This window comes from Neofelis nebulosa, chromosome 4 (assembly GCF_028018385.1).
Source record: "Neofelis nebulosa isolate mNeoNeb1 chromosome 4, mNeoNeb1.pri, whole genome shotgun sequence".
NCBI classification, from domain to species: Eukaryota; Metazoa; Chordata; class Mammalia; order Carnivora; family Felidae; genus Neofelis; species Neofelis nebulosa.
Window position 1 is genome coordinate 144,824,178 of NC_080785.1, and position 14,772 is coordinate 144,838,949.

Genomic DNA, 14,772 nt, shown 5'->3' on the forward strand with positions numbered 1-14,772 from the left:
TTCAACATGGTGCCATATTTAAATGAACCAGCTCCATTTTTGCATATCAGATAATGAAAGATGAATTTGAATTTGAGATACAATAAATTGATAACTGGCTGAGTTCACGCTTTTGTCAACTCATGTTTCATATGCTACCTTTTACACACATTTGAACTCTCATGTAACAAAACCTCTCTATAATTCCACCTAACAAGATACACCTTTTTATGTGAGAAATGAAGATTTTTAGGGTGCTTAGGTGGCTCAGTCAGTTGGGCGTCCAACTTAGGCTCAGGTCATGATCTCACGGTTGATGAGTTGAATACTCACATTGGGCTTGCTGCTGTCCCCCACCCCGCCCCCGCCCTTTCCCTGCTCACACACTCTCTTTCAAGAATAAATAAAACATTTAAAAAAAAAAAAAAAAGAAATGAAGAAATTTTCATCCTCTCCCCCTAATGAGGAAACAGTCCCAATAGTTATTGTATCCATCATTGACTATGTTAATTAACCCTTAAATTCAACCACAGTCTCATGGAATATTCTGTTACCTAAAATCTAAACTGTAAAGTTAGCTTCAGCAATCTGTACATAAAACAAAATGGGAAGAAGAAGAAAGAAGAAAATGGTTAGCATATACAAATAAACATATATGTATGACAAGCAAATAAAATGTGGTTTCTATAATTGGTCATAAGGCTATAACTGGTATCTATGACTTTCTTCTTTACTACCACTCACTATTTCCCTCACCCTCAGGCAGAACCTCAGCTGGTTGGGGTGACCCAAACCTTAATTCTCAAAGACTCTAGGTACTTAATTGTACCTGCTTTTCTTGGTTGTTTTGGTTTTCCATTAACCTTTACTATTAGACATGAAAGTCCTAATACCCTGGAGAACCCCTGAATATACATGGATAAAGAAACAAATATAGGTATATATATATGCGTATGCTAGTACACGTGGATATATTTCCTAGCTGTGTTTGATGACACAGCCTACAAGCAAAGACACCCCAGCAGCAATGAGCACATTTAGTGTCCAGATACTGGTTTCAAAAGGTGATTCTCTGATAAAAAGAGCCAGAAATTTTCGAAGAAATTATTGGATCTAGCTAGCACTGGAACAGGGAAAATACAAGGTGATCCCAGGGCATTTTGTGTACCAGGAAGTAGGACATGCTCAAAAAATTATGGGGGCATGTTGAAAGAATACAGGACCCATCTTGAAGGGGCTCTTAGTGGCCAAAGCTGGAACAATTTGAGAAAGAAAGAAAGAAAGAAAGAAAGAAAGAAAGAAAGAAAGAAAGAAAGAAAGAAGTATTAGAACAAAACCCACAAAACATTCATTAGTCCATGCTTACATAAATAATTAACTGAATAAATAAATTAATGGGAGGAAGGGGCATCTCCTTATAGGAGAATTTCAATTAACAAATGTAGAAGGAATAAGGGAAATAGAAAAATCAGCATTAGAACATCCCAAAAATGACTGTTGGATGCAAGATCCACTCATGGATGCTACAATTAGCTAGCAGAAGTTGAGGATAACAGGATATTTGTCTCATCCAAAAGTATCACCACCAAGAAATTAAGTACAAAGACAAGATAGTAATGTTACAGTGGAGACATCTGGAAGACACCATCTTAACCAAGTGATCAAAAGTAAAACAAGAGGGGGAGCCTGGCTGACTCAGTTGGAAGAGCATGAGACTCTTGATCTTGGGGTTGTAAGTTCAAGCCCCACATTGGGTGTGGAGACTACTTAAATAAATAAAATATTTAAAAAGAAAAAAGAAGTAAAATAAGAAGGGTGCCTGGCTGGTTCAATCAGTAGAGCATGCAACTCTTGCTCTTGGAGATATGAGTTCAGTCCCCACATTGGGTTGTAGCACTTACTTAAAAAAAGTAAAGGGGTGCCTGGGTGGCTCAGTTGGTTAAGCTTCCCACTTTGACTCAGGTCATGATCTTGAGGTTCATGGGTTTGAGCCCTGCGTTGGGCTCTGTGCTGACAGCTCAGAGCCTGGAGCCTGCTTTGGATTCTGTGTCTCCCTTTCTCTCTGCTCCTCCCCTGCTCATGCTCTGTCTGTCTGTCTGTCTCTCTCTCTCTCAAAAATAAATAAATATGAGGAAAAAAAGAAAATAAGGGGCACCTGGGTGACTCAGTTGGTTAAGTGTCTGACTTCAGGTCATGATCTCATGGTTTGAGAGTTCGAGCCCCTCATTGGGCTCTCTGCTGTCGGTGCAAAGCCTGCTTCAGATCCGCTGTCCCCCTTTCTCTCTGCCCCTCCCCTACTTATGCTTTCTATAAATAAATAAATAAATAAATAAATAAATAAATAAATAAATAAATACTTTTAAAAAAGTGAAATAATACATAGTGACACCATGTACCCCATGATATGATACACAACATCATTTTTCTGGCATTCTTACCAAAATTTCATAACTTGAATCTAGTCATGAAAAAACATCAGACAATTCCAAATTAAGGAACATTTTTGAATACTCTTCAAAAGTGTCAAGGTCATGAAGCACAAAGACTGAGGAACTTTCAGAGACTGGGGACTAAGGAGACATGACAAACTAAATGCATTGCAGGATTCCAGATTGAGCCTGGACCAGAAATAGGACGTTAGTGGACCATCGGTACAACGTGACAAGAATGACACTTCAATTTTGTGGTCTTTCTCTCAGAAACCCATATCCCCATCTGTTCATGAGAAAAACACCAGACAGATTACAGTTGAGGGGCAGCCTACAAAATACCTGATCAGTACTGGAAACTGTCAAAGTCATCAAAAACAAGAAAAGTCTGAGAAACTGTCACAGCCCAGAGGCACCTAAGCAGGATAACAACTAAATATCATGTGGTATTTCAGATGGGATCCTGGCACATAAAAGTGGCATTACAAAAAAAAGAAAGAAATCTGAATAACGTATGGGCTGTAGTTAATAATTACGTATTAATATTGATTCATTTATTGTGGCAAATATAGTATACTAACATAAAATGTTAATGGAAGGGGAAACTGGGTATGAGTACATGGGAGCTCAGTACTCTCTTCTCAATTTTTCTGTGATTTTAAAAACAATTCTATGGGAATGCAAGCTGGTGCAGCCACTCTGGAAAACAGTATGGAGTTTCCTCAAAAATCTAAAAACAGAACTACCCTATGACCCAGCAATGGCACTACTAGGCATTTATCCACGGGATACAGGTGTGCTGTTTCGAAGGGACACATGCACCCCCATGTTTATAGCAGCACTATCAACAATAGCCAAAGTATGGAAAAAGCCCAAATGTCCATCGATCAATGAATGGACAAAGAAGATGTGGTATACATATACAATGGAGTATTACCCGACAATCAAAAAGAATGAAATCTTGCCATTTGCAACTACGTGGATGGAACTAGAGGGTATTATGCTAAGTGAAATTAGTCAGAGAAAGACAAAAATCACATGACTTCACTCATATGAGGACTTTAAGAGACAAAACAGATGAACATAAGGGAAGGGAAACAAAAATAATATAAAAACAGGGAGGGGGACAAAACAGAAGAGACTCATAAATATGGAGAACAAATGGAGGGTTAAGGGGAGGGGTTGTGGGAGGGGGGATGGGCTAAATGGGTAAGGGGCACTAAGGAATCTACTCCTGAAATCATTGTTGCACTATATGCTAACTAATTTGGATGTAAATTTAAAAAAATAAAAAATTAAATTAAAAAAAACAATTCTAAAATTAAAAAATTTATTTTTAAAAAGAGGACATTACGAGTAGGGAGAATGGTAAAATCCCAATAACATCTGTAGATTATGCAGTAGTATCATATTAATGTTGTTTCTGGTTTCTATAATTGGGCTACGGTTACACAAGAGGTTATATAAGAGGTTAGGGGAAGCTGAGTGGAGAATATACAGGTACTCTTTGAACTATTTTTGCAACTTTTCTGTAAATTTAAAAATATTTCAAAAACATTTTTTTTTTTAAACGAGCTTGAAATGTTGCCAGTTTTTAAAAAAGGAATCCAATCTATGGTCTTGCACACCACTCTCAACATTGGCCTCACAACAATATATGCATACTTTTAACGGTACAAACTATGTCGAGAGTAGCCAATGTACATATGGCTCAATTTTATGGAAAGCAGTTTGGAAGTCATGAACAAAGCTGGAAGCATAACCAAGGCAATAAATGAGACCGCCTGGAGAGTCCCAGGGAAACACTGTGAGACATTACATAATGGCAGCCAGCAGCGATGGAAGAATTTATTTTAGGTCTCCAGTTTAAGTATATATATTTATGTGCACCAGGGAAGGCCAGTGGAAGTCATCGTCTGACCTCTCCAGAGAGGGGAGGGTGAACCATTGTCCCTGACAGGGGCCACCCCTGTCCCCACACCCCCAGCCTATGCTAATCTCCCCTCCAAGGAGTGGGGGTTCCGCCTGTGGGGCAGGGCTATGGAGCTGCCATCTCACCTGAATCCTCAGAGCTGTTTCCTGGGAGGAGGAAGAGGCCTGGCCTGGTGGGTGCTTGCAGGCCCCTCAGGGTTCTCTGTACGTTTTTGTTGCTGGTGCGAGGCTGATTTCTCTTGCTCGTGAACTTGGCTCAATGCCTTGTTCTGTGTCTGTTTTTGCAATCTGTCACTCCCTTGCTCCATCTCTAGTGAAATTTAGCTCTAGAATTTCCTGCTTGAGGGCCTTAGGTTGGGAGACTAGAGTCAGGGAGTGCTGTGGGGTTTTTTTGTTTTTTGGGGTTTTTTTGCTCACAACTGAGAGGGACTGGTTGGCCCTATCTCCACAGTGAGGGCACACCCTCGAAGGCTGACACTGGGGTTGCCACCTGCTGCTTCTATTCAACTGTGCAAGTTATTCAACTGTGAGGCTCTTCCCCCACTGGCATTAACTCCAGAGGAGCAGAGAAGATGCACCCCGCAATTGTAAAATGAGCATCGTGTGTTCCTTCCTTCCTTTCCGTCCTGTTTCCCCCAAGTGCGTTGGGAGCCCTTGTTCCCAGCCATTTGCCCTGAACTGACTCCTGCTTAAATGTAAACTGGGGCAGCTAGGGCCTGAGCAAATACTCTGAAACACTTTTTCCCCTTGGCTTCTGTGATGGTTAATTTTATGTGTCAACTTAACTGGGTTAAGGGATGCCCAGATAGCTGGTGAAAAATTATTTCTGGATTGTGTCTGGATGTGTGTTTCCAGAAAAAAAATTAACATTTTAATTGGTGAATTGACTAAAGCAGATGGCCCTCCCCAATGCAGGTAGGCATTTTCCAACTGGTTGAAGCCCCAGTAGAACAAAAAGGCAGAGGAAGGGCAAATTCTCGCTCTTTCTCTGCTTGAGCTGAGACATCCATCTTCTCTTGCCCTCGGACACTGGTACTCTTGGTCTCAGACTTTCAGATTCAGGTTGGGACTTATACCATCAGCCCCTATTTCTCAGGCTTTTGGACTTGGACTAAATTATACTATGAGCTTTCCTGATTCTTCAGCTGGCAGACAGCAGATTGTGGGACTTCTCAGCGTCCATGACTGCATGAACCTATTCCTATAGGAATAGATTCCTATAATAAATCTCTTCTCATATATATCTCTACATATTCTGTTGGTTGTTTCTCTGGAGAACCCTAAGACCATTTCCTTTTAGCTTTCTTCCTGTTACTCTGAACCCTCTTTCCATGGTTCATTATCTACAGCTCCTCTTTACACCCTTTGAAAAGAGGATTGGGGTTCATGATGCAGCATAGTCTCTAAATAGCTGTGTGTCATTCAGGCAAACCAGGAAACCTTTGTGAGCCTCAGATCCTTCATCTGTTAAGTAGAGCTCTCAGTGGCTGCCTCCAAAGCTCAGGAGGTTCTGCTAAGTGTGAGGTACTGTCCTGGAAAGTGAGTTCCTGGAGGGCAGGGACCTCATGACTTTGTGCATGTTCTATTCCAATGCCTTGCACAGTGCCTGGCCAGTGCCTGGCATACAGTAGGCACTCAATAAATGTTTGCTAAATAAACAGTTGAATATAAAAACACTATCTTTATCTCTCTCAAAAATAAATAAAACATTAAAAAAATTTTTTAATAAATAAAAATAAAACACTAGTCATTATGATTCTGCACTTGTATATGTCACAAGCCATATCATTTAGGTTCAAGATGGTACTGGAGAGAATAAACAAATCTGGTGGTAGAAGGTAAATGGAAAATTAAAAATTATAGGTGAGACAATTTGAGAAATACAATGGCTGAGTTGCATGGTTGCTCCAGGCTGTTTATTGACCGTGTCTCATCTGAGTGGCTCAGTGGGGCCTCTTTCCTCTTGACATATGTGACCTGTCTGGGATCTTTGTTTCTGGAAATTGATTACCCAGTGTGAATCCTAACCTGCTGACATAGCATGTCCATTTCCTTAAGAATAATTCTAGAGAATCCAGAAAAATCCAATTCCATTTGTAAAAGTTCACAAACTAAAAAAGGCATTTGGGAAAATAGGAAACTTGAATGAAACTACTTCTCAGAGAGATAAGAGAAGGAATTACTTCCTTTAAGCAAGAATAGGATGTTCTGCAAAAGGGACAATCACCACATAAGAAAGAGCTGCTCTTGGATATTAGGAAATATAATAAAATAAAAATTCATCAGATTTTGAAGATCTAGTTGGAGAAATGTTCTAAGGTATGGAATGAAGTGAGTAGGAGATGGAAAATAGCTGATAATAAGAAAATTGAAGGATAAACTTGGCATATCTATCAGCTAACTGAGGATTTTCATAAAAGAGAGGGGTCCCTGGGTGGCTCAGTTGGTTAAACCTCTGACTTCTGCTCAGGTCATGATCTCACAGTTCGTGGGTTCGAGCCCTGTGTCGGGCTCTGTGCTGACAGCTCAGAGCCTGGAGCCTGCTTCAGATTCTGTGTCTCCGTCTCTCTCTGCCCTCCCCCGCAACTCAAAAATAAATAATAAACATTACAAAATTAATAAAAAAAAAAGTTTTAAAGAGACAGAAAATAGGATTTTAGCACCAGAGAGAAGGGAAGGAAAGGAAAGGACAGCTGGGCTGGAGACCTGAAGAACCTCCAACCCTGACTCCAACCCTGGGCATAAGCATGAGCACTCCAGGGGGAATTCTCCTGAAATAAAAGCCTGAGGGGAAAAGCTAATGCCTCTGACCATGTGAAAAGTTGTATGGGAAAATTTAACAAGGGTTATATTAAAAAGGTAAATATTTAATACACACACACACACACACCAAAAAAAGTTGTAACAAGAAAGGAAATATTTTTTTAAGTTTATTTATTGTGTGTGTGTGTGTGTGTGTGTGTGTGAGAGAGAGAGAGAGAGAGAGAGAGAGAGAATCCCAAACAGGCTGTGCACTGTCAGTGTGGAGCCTGATGCAGGGCTCGATCTCATGACCCTGAGATCGTGACCTGAGCTGAAACCAAGAGTTGGGTACTCAACCGAGTGAGCCACCCAGATGCCCCAAGAAAGGAAATATTATCATAAACACTACTTGCCTGTAAAGTAAATGGTGTGTCATAATTATTATCACAATGATATAAATGCTGAATGTTGATTTAATCAAAATATTGTAATTTATTAGTCAGGATTCCAAAACGAAACAACTCTCAAGTGGGGTAATTTGAGGAGAACTTCATGAAAGAGGCTTTGTGGGCAGGATGAAAAGAAACTAAAAAGGAAGGTGCAGTACCAGTATGGGGGGCTATTACCCACCCCGCACACACAGAGACCTGAGGTGGCAAGGGGGTGGGAGCAGTTGTCAGGAACTGGAGAGCCTGTCTGACACCAGTGCCAGACATGCAGCCCCCACAGCACCCGGACAGAGAGGTAACTGAGGGCAGAAACACTTTGGCTCTCTCCCTCCCCCAACTGCCTGCCTGTGCCCCACATTGACCCAACCCACCCTGAAGACTGAGGGCAAGAAAGTCCATTGATGAGGTCTGTACAGGTTAGAATGGCTCTGGAAGGGCAGAGGGAGACATCCAGGACAAACCTCAGTGCGTGGATAGAGGAAGAGAACACAAAGAGAGCACAGTTTTCATATGGCATAAAGAGCAGGAAGTTAGGAGCCAGCATCTAAACTGGTCGGTCAGGAAAAGCAAAATCAGCCTATGATTTAGAAACATGGCACCAAATGCCAGAAAATAGCAAGAAGAGTTGAACCAAGATGCTCTGGGGAGTGAGGGTCACAAGGGACAGGTCAGAGGTTACTGTTTTTCATTTTCCATCTATTAGAACTAATGAGACTTTCAAAACTCTTTATGTATAACTTTGATTAAAGTAAAAACATAGTAATATCCAGTAATATCATGAGAGAAACATCAGACAAATCCCAATAGAGGGGCATCCTACAAAGTACCTAACCAATGTTCTTCAAATACAAGGGCAGTCTGGGAAACTGTCATAGTCAAAAGGACCCTGAGACATGGCAACTACAAGTTATGTGGTGTCCTGGATGGGATGCTGGAACAGAAAAAAGACATGAGGTAAAAACTAAGGAAGTCTGAATAAAATTTGGACTTCGGTAATGATAACGTATCAATATTGGTTTATGAATTATAATAACTGTACTATACTAATGTAATATGTTAATAATAAAGAAAACTAGGGACAGGGTATATGGGTACTCTCTGTATTATCTTCTCGATTTTTCTGTAAATCTAAAATTGCTCTTAAAAGATAGTCTATTAAAGATAATAAAGGGCTTTATAGTATAAATAACCTTAAAAGACAAGAAAACTTTATGCATTTTATTTTATTTTATTTGCATTATTTAGAACTTTAGTAGGGTTGGATGCTTTTCCAGGCTTTTTAATGATTTTTGCATTCAGGACATTCAATCCCAGAATTTCAATAATGATCCTAGTAACTTATTCAGTTAACAAGTATGTATCAAATGCCTACTACACACAGGGTAGTACCCTGTGCCTGGCACTTGGGATGCAGGGACCTTTTCAAAATACAGTCCTTCCATTGCCCTTAAACCTCTCAGAAGCCACTGGGTACTCTAAGGTTCAAACCAGGGTACAACGTCATGCCTGCCTATCCCTGCAGGCCTTTTGAGCTCACCTTGTACCATTCTTCCATATCTCACTGCTCTCCAAACACACTGGCCTCTTTTGGTTCCTTGAAGATGCCATGCTCTCAATCCCCCAGGGCCTTTGCATATGCTGCTCCCTCTGACTAGAACATTCTTCCTGTCCTTGCTCCCCTCTCCTTTGTCCACGTACCTCATCTCAGGCACCACTTCCTTAGAGGCAATCCATCTAATTTTAATTATCCCCCGGGCATGTAGTTGAGTAATGCCAGCGTTCCCCATGGAACATTTGTTTGTTGGTTCTATGACAGCTGGGACCGTGTCTGTTGTGTACAGTATCTGATTGTTCAACTGGTTCCCAGCTTCTGGCATAATGCCTGATGTAGTGCAGGAATTCCATGGTACTTGTTGAATGAATGAATGAATGAATGGTAAACAGGATATGGCCCATAGCCTTCCAGTCTAGTGCAGATCCAAACCAGGGCACTAGCTCCTGAAGGAGGTAAAAGTGCCCATTTCCCTAAGCTACTGTCTGGGTGCCAGCTGCCCCTGGGCCTGTCTGCATCAACTCCTGGTCTGCTGCTTGCAATAGTAGCACTCCTCATAGCCATTTGCTTATTTCAAAAACCCACTGAGGACTTCATCCACATCATTCATTCCTGTGTGACCACTGAGAAAATTGACACTCAAAGAGTGGCTCAGTGAATTAATTGCTCAAAGCCATACAGTTACTAAAAGCCCATATTTTTTACTGAAAGCCCATATTTAACCCTGTTTTGTTACCACTTCCTGAACTCTACTTACCCCCAAAGTTAGCACCGGATCCTCTAACAGCCAGTATTTGCACCTGAGCTGGGGCTTTTGCCCTAGAATGAAGTGCGCTCGCAGCGGGCGCGGTCCAGGATTGTTCTGGCGTCTCCGATCTGGACCACGCGCGCCCCCTGGGGGTTACCGTGGACACTGGGCGCCTCGGTCCTCTTTTCCTCCTGGGGGGAAAAAATGGGAAGTGGCGGTGGAACCGTGAATTCTGTTTAGTGGCCGCAGCACGCACCGCCTCCGGCACTTTGGGGTTGCGGGTCCGCGGATTTCCGGGCGCGGGGTTCGGTCGTCTGCCCCAGGACTACCTCCAGTCCCCGTTCCGGACCTCTGGGCACTCTTGGCGGAGCCAAGACCAGTTTGGGAAGACTGCGGGGCGCCAGAAGCAGTGTGAGGGAAGGAGGGAGGAGGAAGGCGACCAGGGAGTCAGATGAGTTTAGGACCTCCTCACTGAATCTCTGCTTCCCCATCCGTGAAGTGGACATCTACCTCCTGGGATCCAGGACTGCCCGTGGCCGGGCTAGCATCCCCGCAGCCTTAGAAGGCTAGGACAGAGGCTGGGGCTCTCAGGACCCTGCCAGTTCTCTGCATACTGCTCCCCTAAAGCCTTGGGAAACTTGCACCCAAGCCTGCTGGGAGCCTGGCTGGGAACACCCTTTACCTTTAATGTCTTGATTAGTATATAAAACATACTACTTGAGCATAATACCGAAAATAAATTTGAAGCTTGGCTCAGTGCTTCTAACCACTGCTTATTAAAACTATCTTTAGTTTTTCTCTGCTAAAAATGATTCCAGGATTCAAATTATTTCTATCATCACTTTACCCTTTCTTATGTTTCAGGGGATAATTTGACTCCTAACAAAATCCAGTCTTTATATTAAGGGTTTTTCTTATCTGGTTAGGTTTTAGGTAAATTGGGGAAATATATTTACATTTCACCAACAGCTTAAAGATGATTTAATCTGTTTAATCTCCAGCTTCATTCCAAAATGGAATGGAGACAGCAACAGTTTCTTGCCCACTAATGTGGACCAGGCAGAGGGCCAGGCAGTGGAGGCAGGAGAGGTGGGTCAGTCAGGGGTGGTGAGGGATGGCTGAAATTGTGACTGGGCCACAGGCAATCTTGGCTGTGGTACATGAGCCCATATATTGTATTTGAGGAGGGCTTCATCCTCTGGTCACCTACGTACACAGCTGGGCTCCACTATAGTCTGGGGGACTGTATGGTCCATGGAGGCCATGTAGAGGCCCAGCCCCCTCATTTTATCTCAGCTCTCAGTACAGAGATTCACTTCTTACAGTCTCACAAATATTCTGAAGGGTCCTGGGTAAAAAGAGGGGATGAAGAGGGCGTCTGGGTGGCTCAGTCGGTTGAGCGTCCAACTCTTGATTTCTGCTCAGGTCATGATCTCACAGTTCACGGGTTGGAGCCCTGCATTGGGCTCAGCACTGACAGCTCCAGTGGGAGCCTGCTTGAGATTCTCTCTCTCTCCCTGTCTCTGTGCCCCTCTCCTGTTCTCTCTCTCTTTAAATAAATAAACTTTAAAAAATTAAAAAAATAGAAAAATGTTCTTTAAAAAAAGGGGGGGGGGGGAATGAGAGGCAAGGAATCAATGGAGAAGACCAGAATGCGGAGGATGTTGCCAAATGACAATTTACTACCTTTATTTCCTGACCAAATTTGACCCTTTGATGTATGTGGTTCTCCCCTCCCCTACCACCCGCCCCCTACCCCCAACTGGCGTATGGCCTCCCTAGAAGGTAAATAGGAGGGCCTCTCAATCCTTGGTCCTGAGGGATGTCATTCTAACAAGTTTTGGAATGGACACTTAGGCCTTTTCTTTCTTGTGTCCTCTGTACTCCTTTAGAAAAGTTGGAGCACTCTGCACTCTGCAGCATGTTTTCAGAGGCTGTCAGTTGCCAGGCTGGGCAGTGAGCTGGGAGGTGGTGTGTGTGTGTATGTGTGTGTGTGTGTGTGTAGACTGGAAAGGGAGTGAGAGTGTTGCTCTGCCTTCCCTGTTTACTCAATCATATGGTGATGTGAGTAAAGCCCAAGAAGAAACACTTTCCTCTCCCCAGCGCCCTCCTAAAGTCTCTCCCTTGGTCATAAACTCCAAGTACTGCTGCCTTTCCTAGAGTCCAACCCTGGAACAAAGAAGAAATGCAAAGGGCCACTAAATACTTGGGAACATGGCCTCACTATGAATCAGAAAAGCAGTTAAGCTTGCAGTAGATATTGAGCAGTTTGGCAATTTTAAATGTGTATAATCCAGCAATTCTGATTCTAGGAATGTATCTTAAGAAAATAGGTGAATGGATGTATCGAGTTAAATGTGTGAGGATATTTTTGAATCACTGATTATAAGACAAGTCCCTCAGCAGGTGATTGGTTAATAAATTATGAAGCTTATCTAGGCTGGAATGTCATACACATTAAGGAGCTTAAGGAGCAGGCAGCCTCATGGTTTCCATGGTGTTTCATTGATACCCATGTGGTCCTGGCCTTGTCTCAGCCCCTGGTGCTCATGATATTCATGGCCAGACCTCTAAGATCCCCTGCTATAGGAGTTGGGAACGACCCAGAGACAAGTACCAAGAATGTCAGGGAGGTGGGCAGAGGCCTGGAAGGGAGCAGAGCACTGAACCAACAGTTCCCCCCAGAGAAGCAGCATGCTGTGTGAGGTCTATTCAGAGAAGGCTACTTTGTAGGCAACCTTCTGCAGATGCGGGTTCTTCTGGTTGACCAAAGAAGTTGCGGTTCTTGCCCTCACTGGGTCTGGCTGAATTCCTGAATATCCTGGCAGCGAGATAAAAAAGAAAACATTTCTGTCCAGTGGTGCACATGGACAGGAAGTCTCAGCACCTGGGGCTTGTGGTGGACGCTGTTGTTTGGTGAACATGCTACCCATCCTCGCTTTCTCTGGCAACAATGCCAGTTTTTCTTTGTACAACCGTTGTTTTTCACTTCCAGCCTCTGGGGTTCAGATGAAGCTAGCTCTGCTCCCTGGTTCCAAAGTGGTCTTGTCAGAGCCAGTGCCCAGGACTTCTGCTAGCTGTACTGAGAAGAGTCTTCGGGGCCGCCTCTGTCTCCACAGGGAGTTTAAATACAAGGTATGGGCAGGGTGTGTGGAGCCATGAGGGAAACTGCAGGAATCCAGTGTTAGCAGCAATTGAGCTGTCACCACATTTAGGCCAGACAGACAAGGAGAAGAAGGGGATTATGGGCCCTAGAAGGAGAAAGTCAAGTAGAGGAGGATGCCTTGTTGGCAAGACAGAGGTGAGAGTTTGCTGGGACAAGAAGCCCAAGATGCAGTTGAGTGAGCAGAGCCACACTGCTGGAGCCAGGTGCCGAAGGCAGAGTGGGAAGAGATAATGTAGGGGAAGAGGAGGTCAGTATGGATTTAGTGGTAAATGGCCATTGAATAAATGCCACCCTGGAGGATTTTTAATCAGATGTCAGTGATCTGATTTCAGGTAGAGAGATGCATTATATACTGAGACAAAAGTGGAAGCAGGCAATTTAGCCCTTAGGAAGCAATTGTGGAGGAGGAGGTGGGGGCCTAGATGAGGGGCGGGGCAGTGGAGGAGAGTGAAGTGGTGGGATTCAGGTGCACAGACACAAGTGAAAGTGGGAAGGGGCTTGTGGTGAAAAGTCATATGACCTTGGCTTCTCCACTTCTCTGAGCCTCAGCTTCCTCTTCCAAACAGAGACACCACCTATTTCACAATGTAAGTTTGACAAACGTAGTGACTAAGTATTGCTTTTGTCAGATTTGGATTTGAATCTCAGGTGGGTACTAGCTGGCTGTCCTTCTGCCAGTCAGTTAATGATAGTTTGTAGCATTTATTGAGCCCTTGCTATGTGCTAACCAGTACAATCCTCCCCAGATTAGCATACTTTTGTTATTTCAGTTTGCAGGAACAGTAGCATGGAGAGAGCGAGTCATTTGTTGGAGGTCCCAGCCAGGATTTTTCTAACCATCACATTGCCCTAACTTTACTGTGCCCCCCCAAAGTGAGATAACAATACTGACACTTACCAGTGTGGTTGGAAGGATTCAAGAAGAAGCCTGGCATCTGTGCTGACTGTGTGGAGCCTATTTTGGATTCTCTCTCTGTCTCTCAAAAATAAATAAACATTAAAAACAAAAAAGAGGCCTGGCAAATAGGCGCTGGTTAAATTATTACTAGAACCATTATTATTACATTCTTTGTATTTTTCCGAGGTTTTGCTGGGCGCAGGCGTCACTTGGACAAATCCTTTGGATTAAAAAACAGACCTGTCAGGTGAAGGGAAAAAAACTGCAGCTGCGGGCTTCTGGGTGGTGGCTCGGGGTGTGGCCGTAGGGGGCGTGGACTACAGAGTGGGTGGGGCCAAAGGGAGGGCTGGGCTAGAGGGGCAGGGCCAGGACCCGAAAGTGGAGGCTGGGGGCGGGGCCCTGAGGGAAGGGGCAGGATTCGGGAGGGCGGCGCATGCTCGTTGATGCGGCCAGCTCCGCCGCCGCCGCCGGCGCCACCGCCCACTTGGGGCTGGCCAGAGGCAGGCAGCCGGGGTGCAGAGTAGGTAGGGCTGGACAAGCGCACGGCCATGGCCCCGTGGCTGCAGCTCTGCTCCGTCTTCTTCACGGTCAACGCTTGCCTTAACGGCTCGCAGCTGGCCGTGGCCGCGGGCGGCTCCAGCAGAGCGCGGGGCGCCGACACCTGCGGCTGGAGGGTAAGGAGAAACTTCTCGTCGTCCCCAAAAGCGCGGCGGGCGCGGTGCGCACAGGTGCTCGCGGGCAGCTGAGCCGGTGCAGACGTGCCTGCCCTTCGCAGTCAGCGGCAGGGCTGGGATCCCCGCTGCTCCCGCCCTTCCTTCCCTCCCGGGGTGCACGTCCGCCAGCCCCGGCCCGGATGAAAGGGGCCGCCCGACCCCCG

General features: G+C 44.4%; 1 protein-coding gene and 1 long non-coding RNA gene across 7 annotated transcripts in view; one reads left to right on the forward strand and one right to left on the reverse strand.

Moving 5' to 3' along the window:
• Positions 1-14,175, reverse strand: part of LOC131510012 (uncharacterized) — a 46,904-nt gene extending 32,729 nt beyond the window's left edge. For all 5 annotated transcript variants that reach the window (XR_009260849.1, XR_009260853.1, XR_009260851.1 and 2 more), the window contains exons 1-2: positions 13,896-14,175; positions 9,841-10,022 (exon numbers count right to left, since the gene is read on the reverse strand). This is a non-coding gene — a long non-coding RNA (uncharacterized LOC131510012). The remainder of the gene's footprint in view (positions 1-9,840; positions 10,023-13,895) is intronic.
• Positions 14,176-14,357: 182 nt separating this feature from the next.
• IL17RD (interleukin 17 receptor D) overlaps positions 14,358-14,772 on the forward strand; it is a 71,409-nt gene continuing 70,994 nt past the window's right edge. The window contains exon 1 of one of the 2 annotated variants that reach the window (XM_058726481.1): positions 14,358-14,569. In XM_058726481.1, the coding sequence (XP_058582464.1) occupies positions 14,444-14,569 (126 nt within the window). In that variant the 5' untranslated portion in view covers positions 14,358-14,443. The remainder of the gene's footprint in view (positions 14,570-14,772) is intronic. The other variant, XM_058726479.1, reaches the window with a different exon arrangement.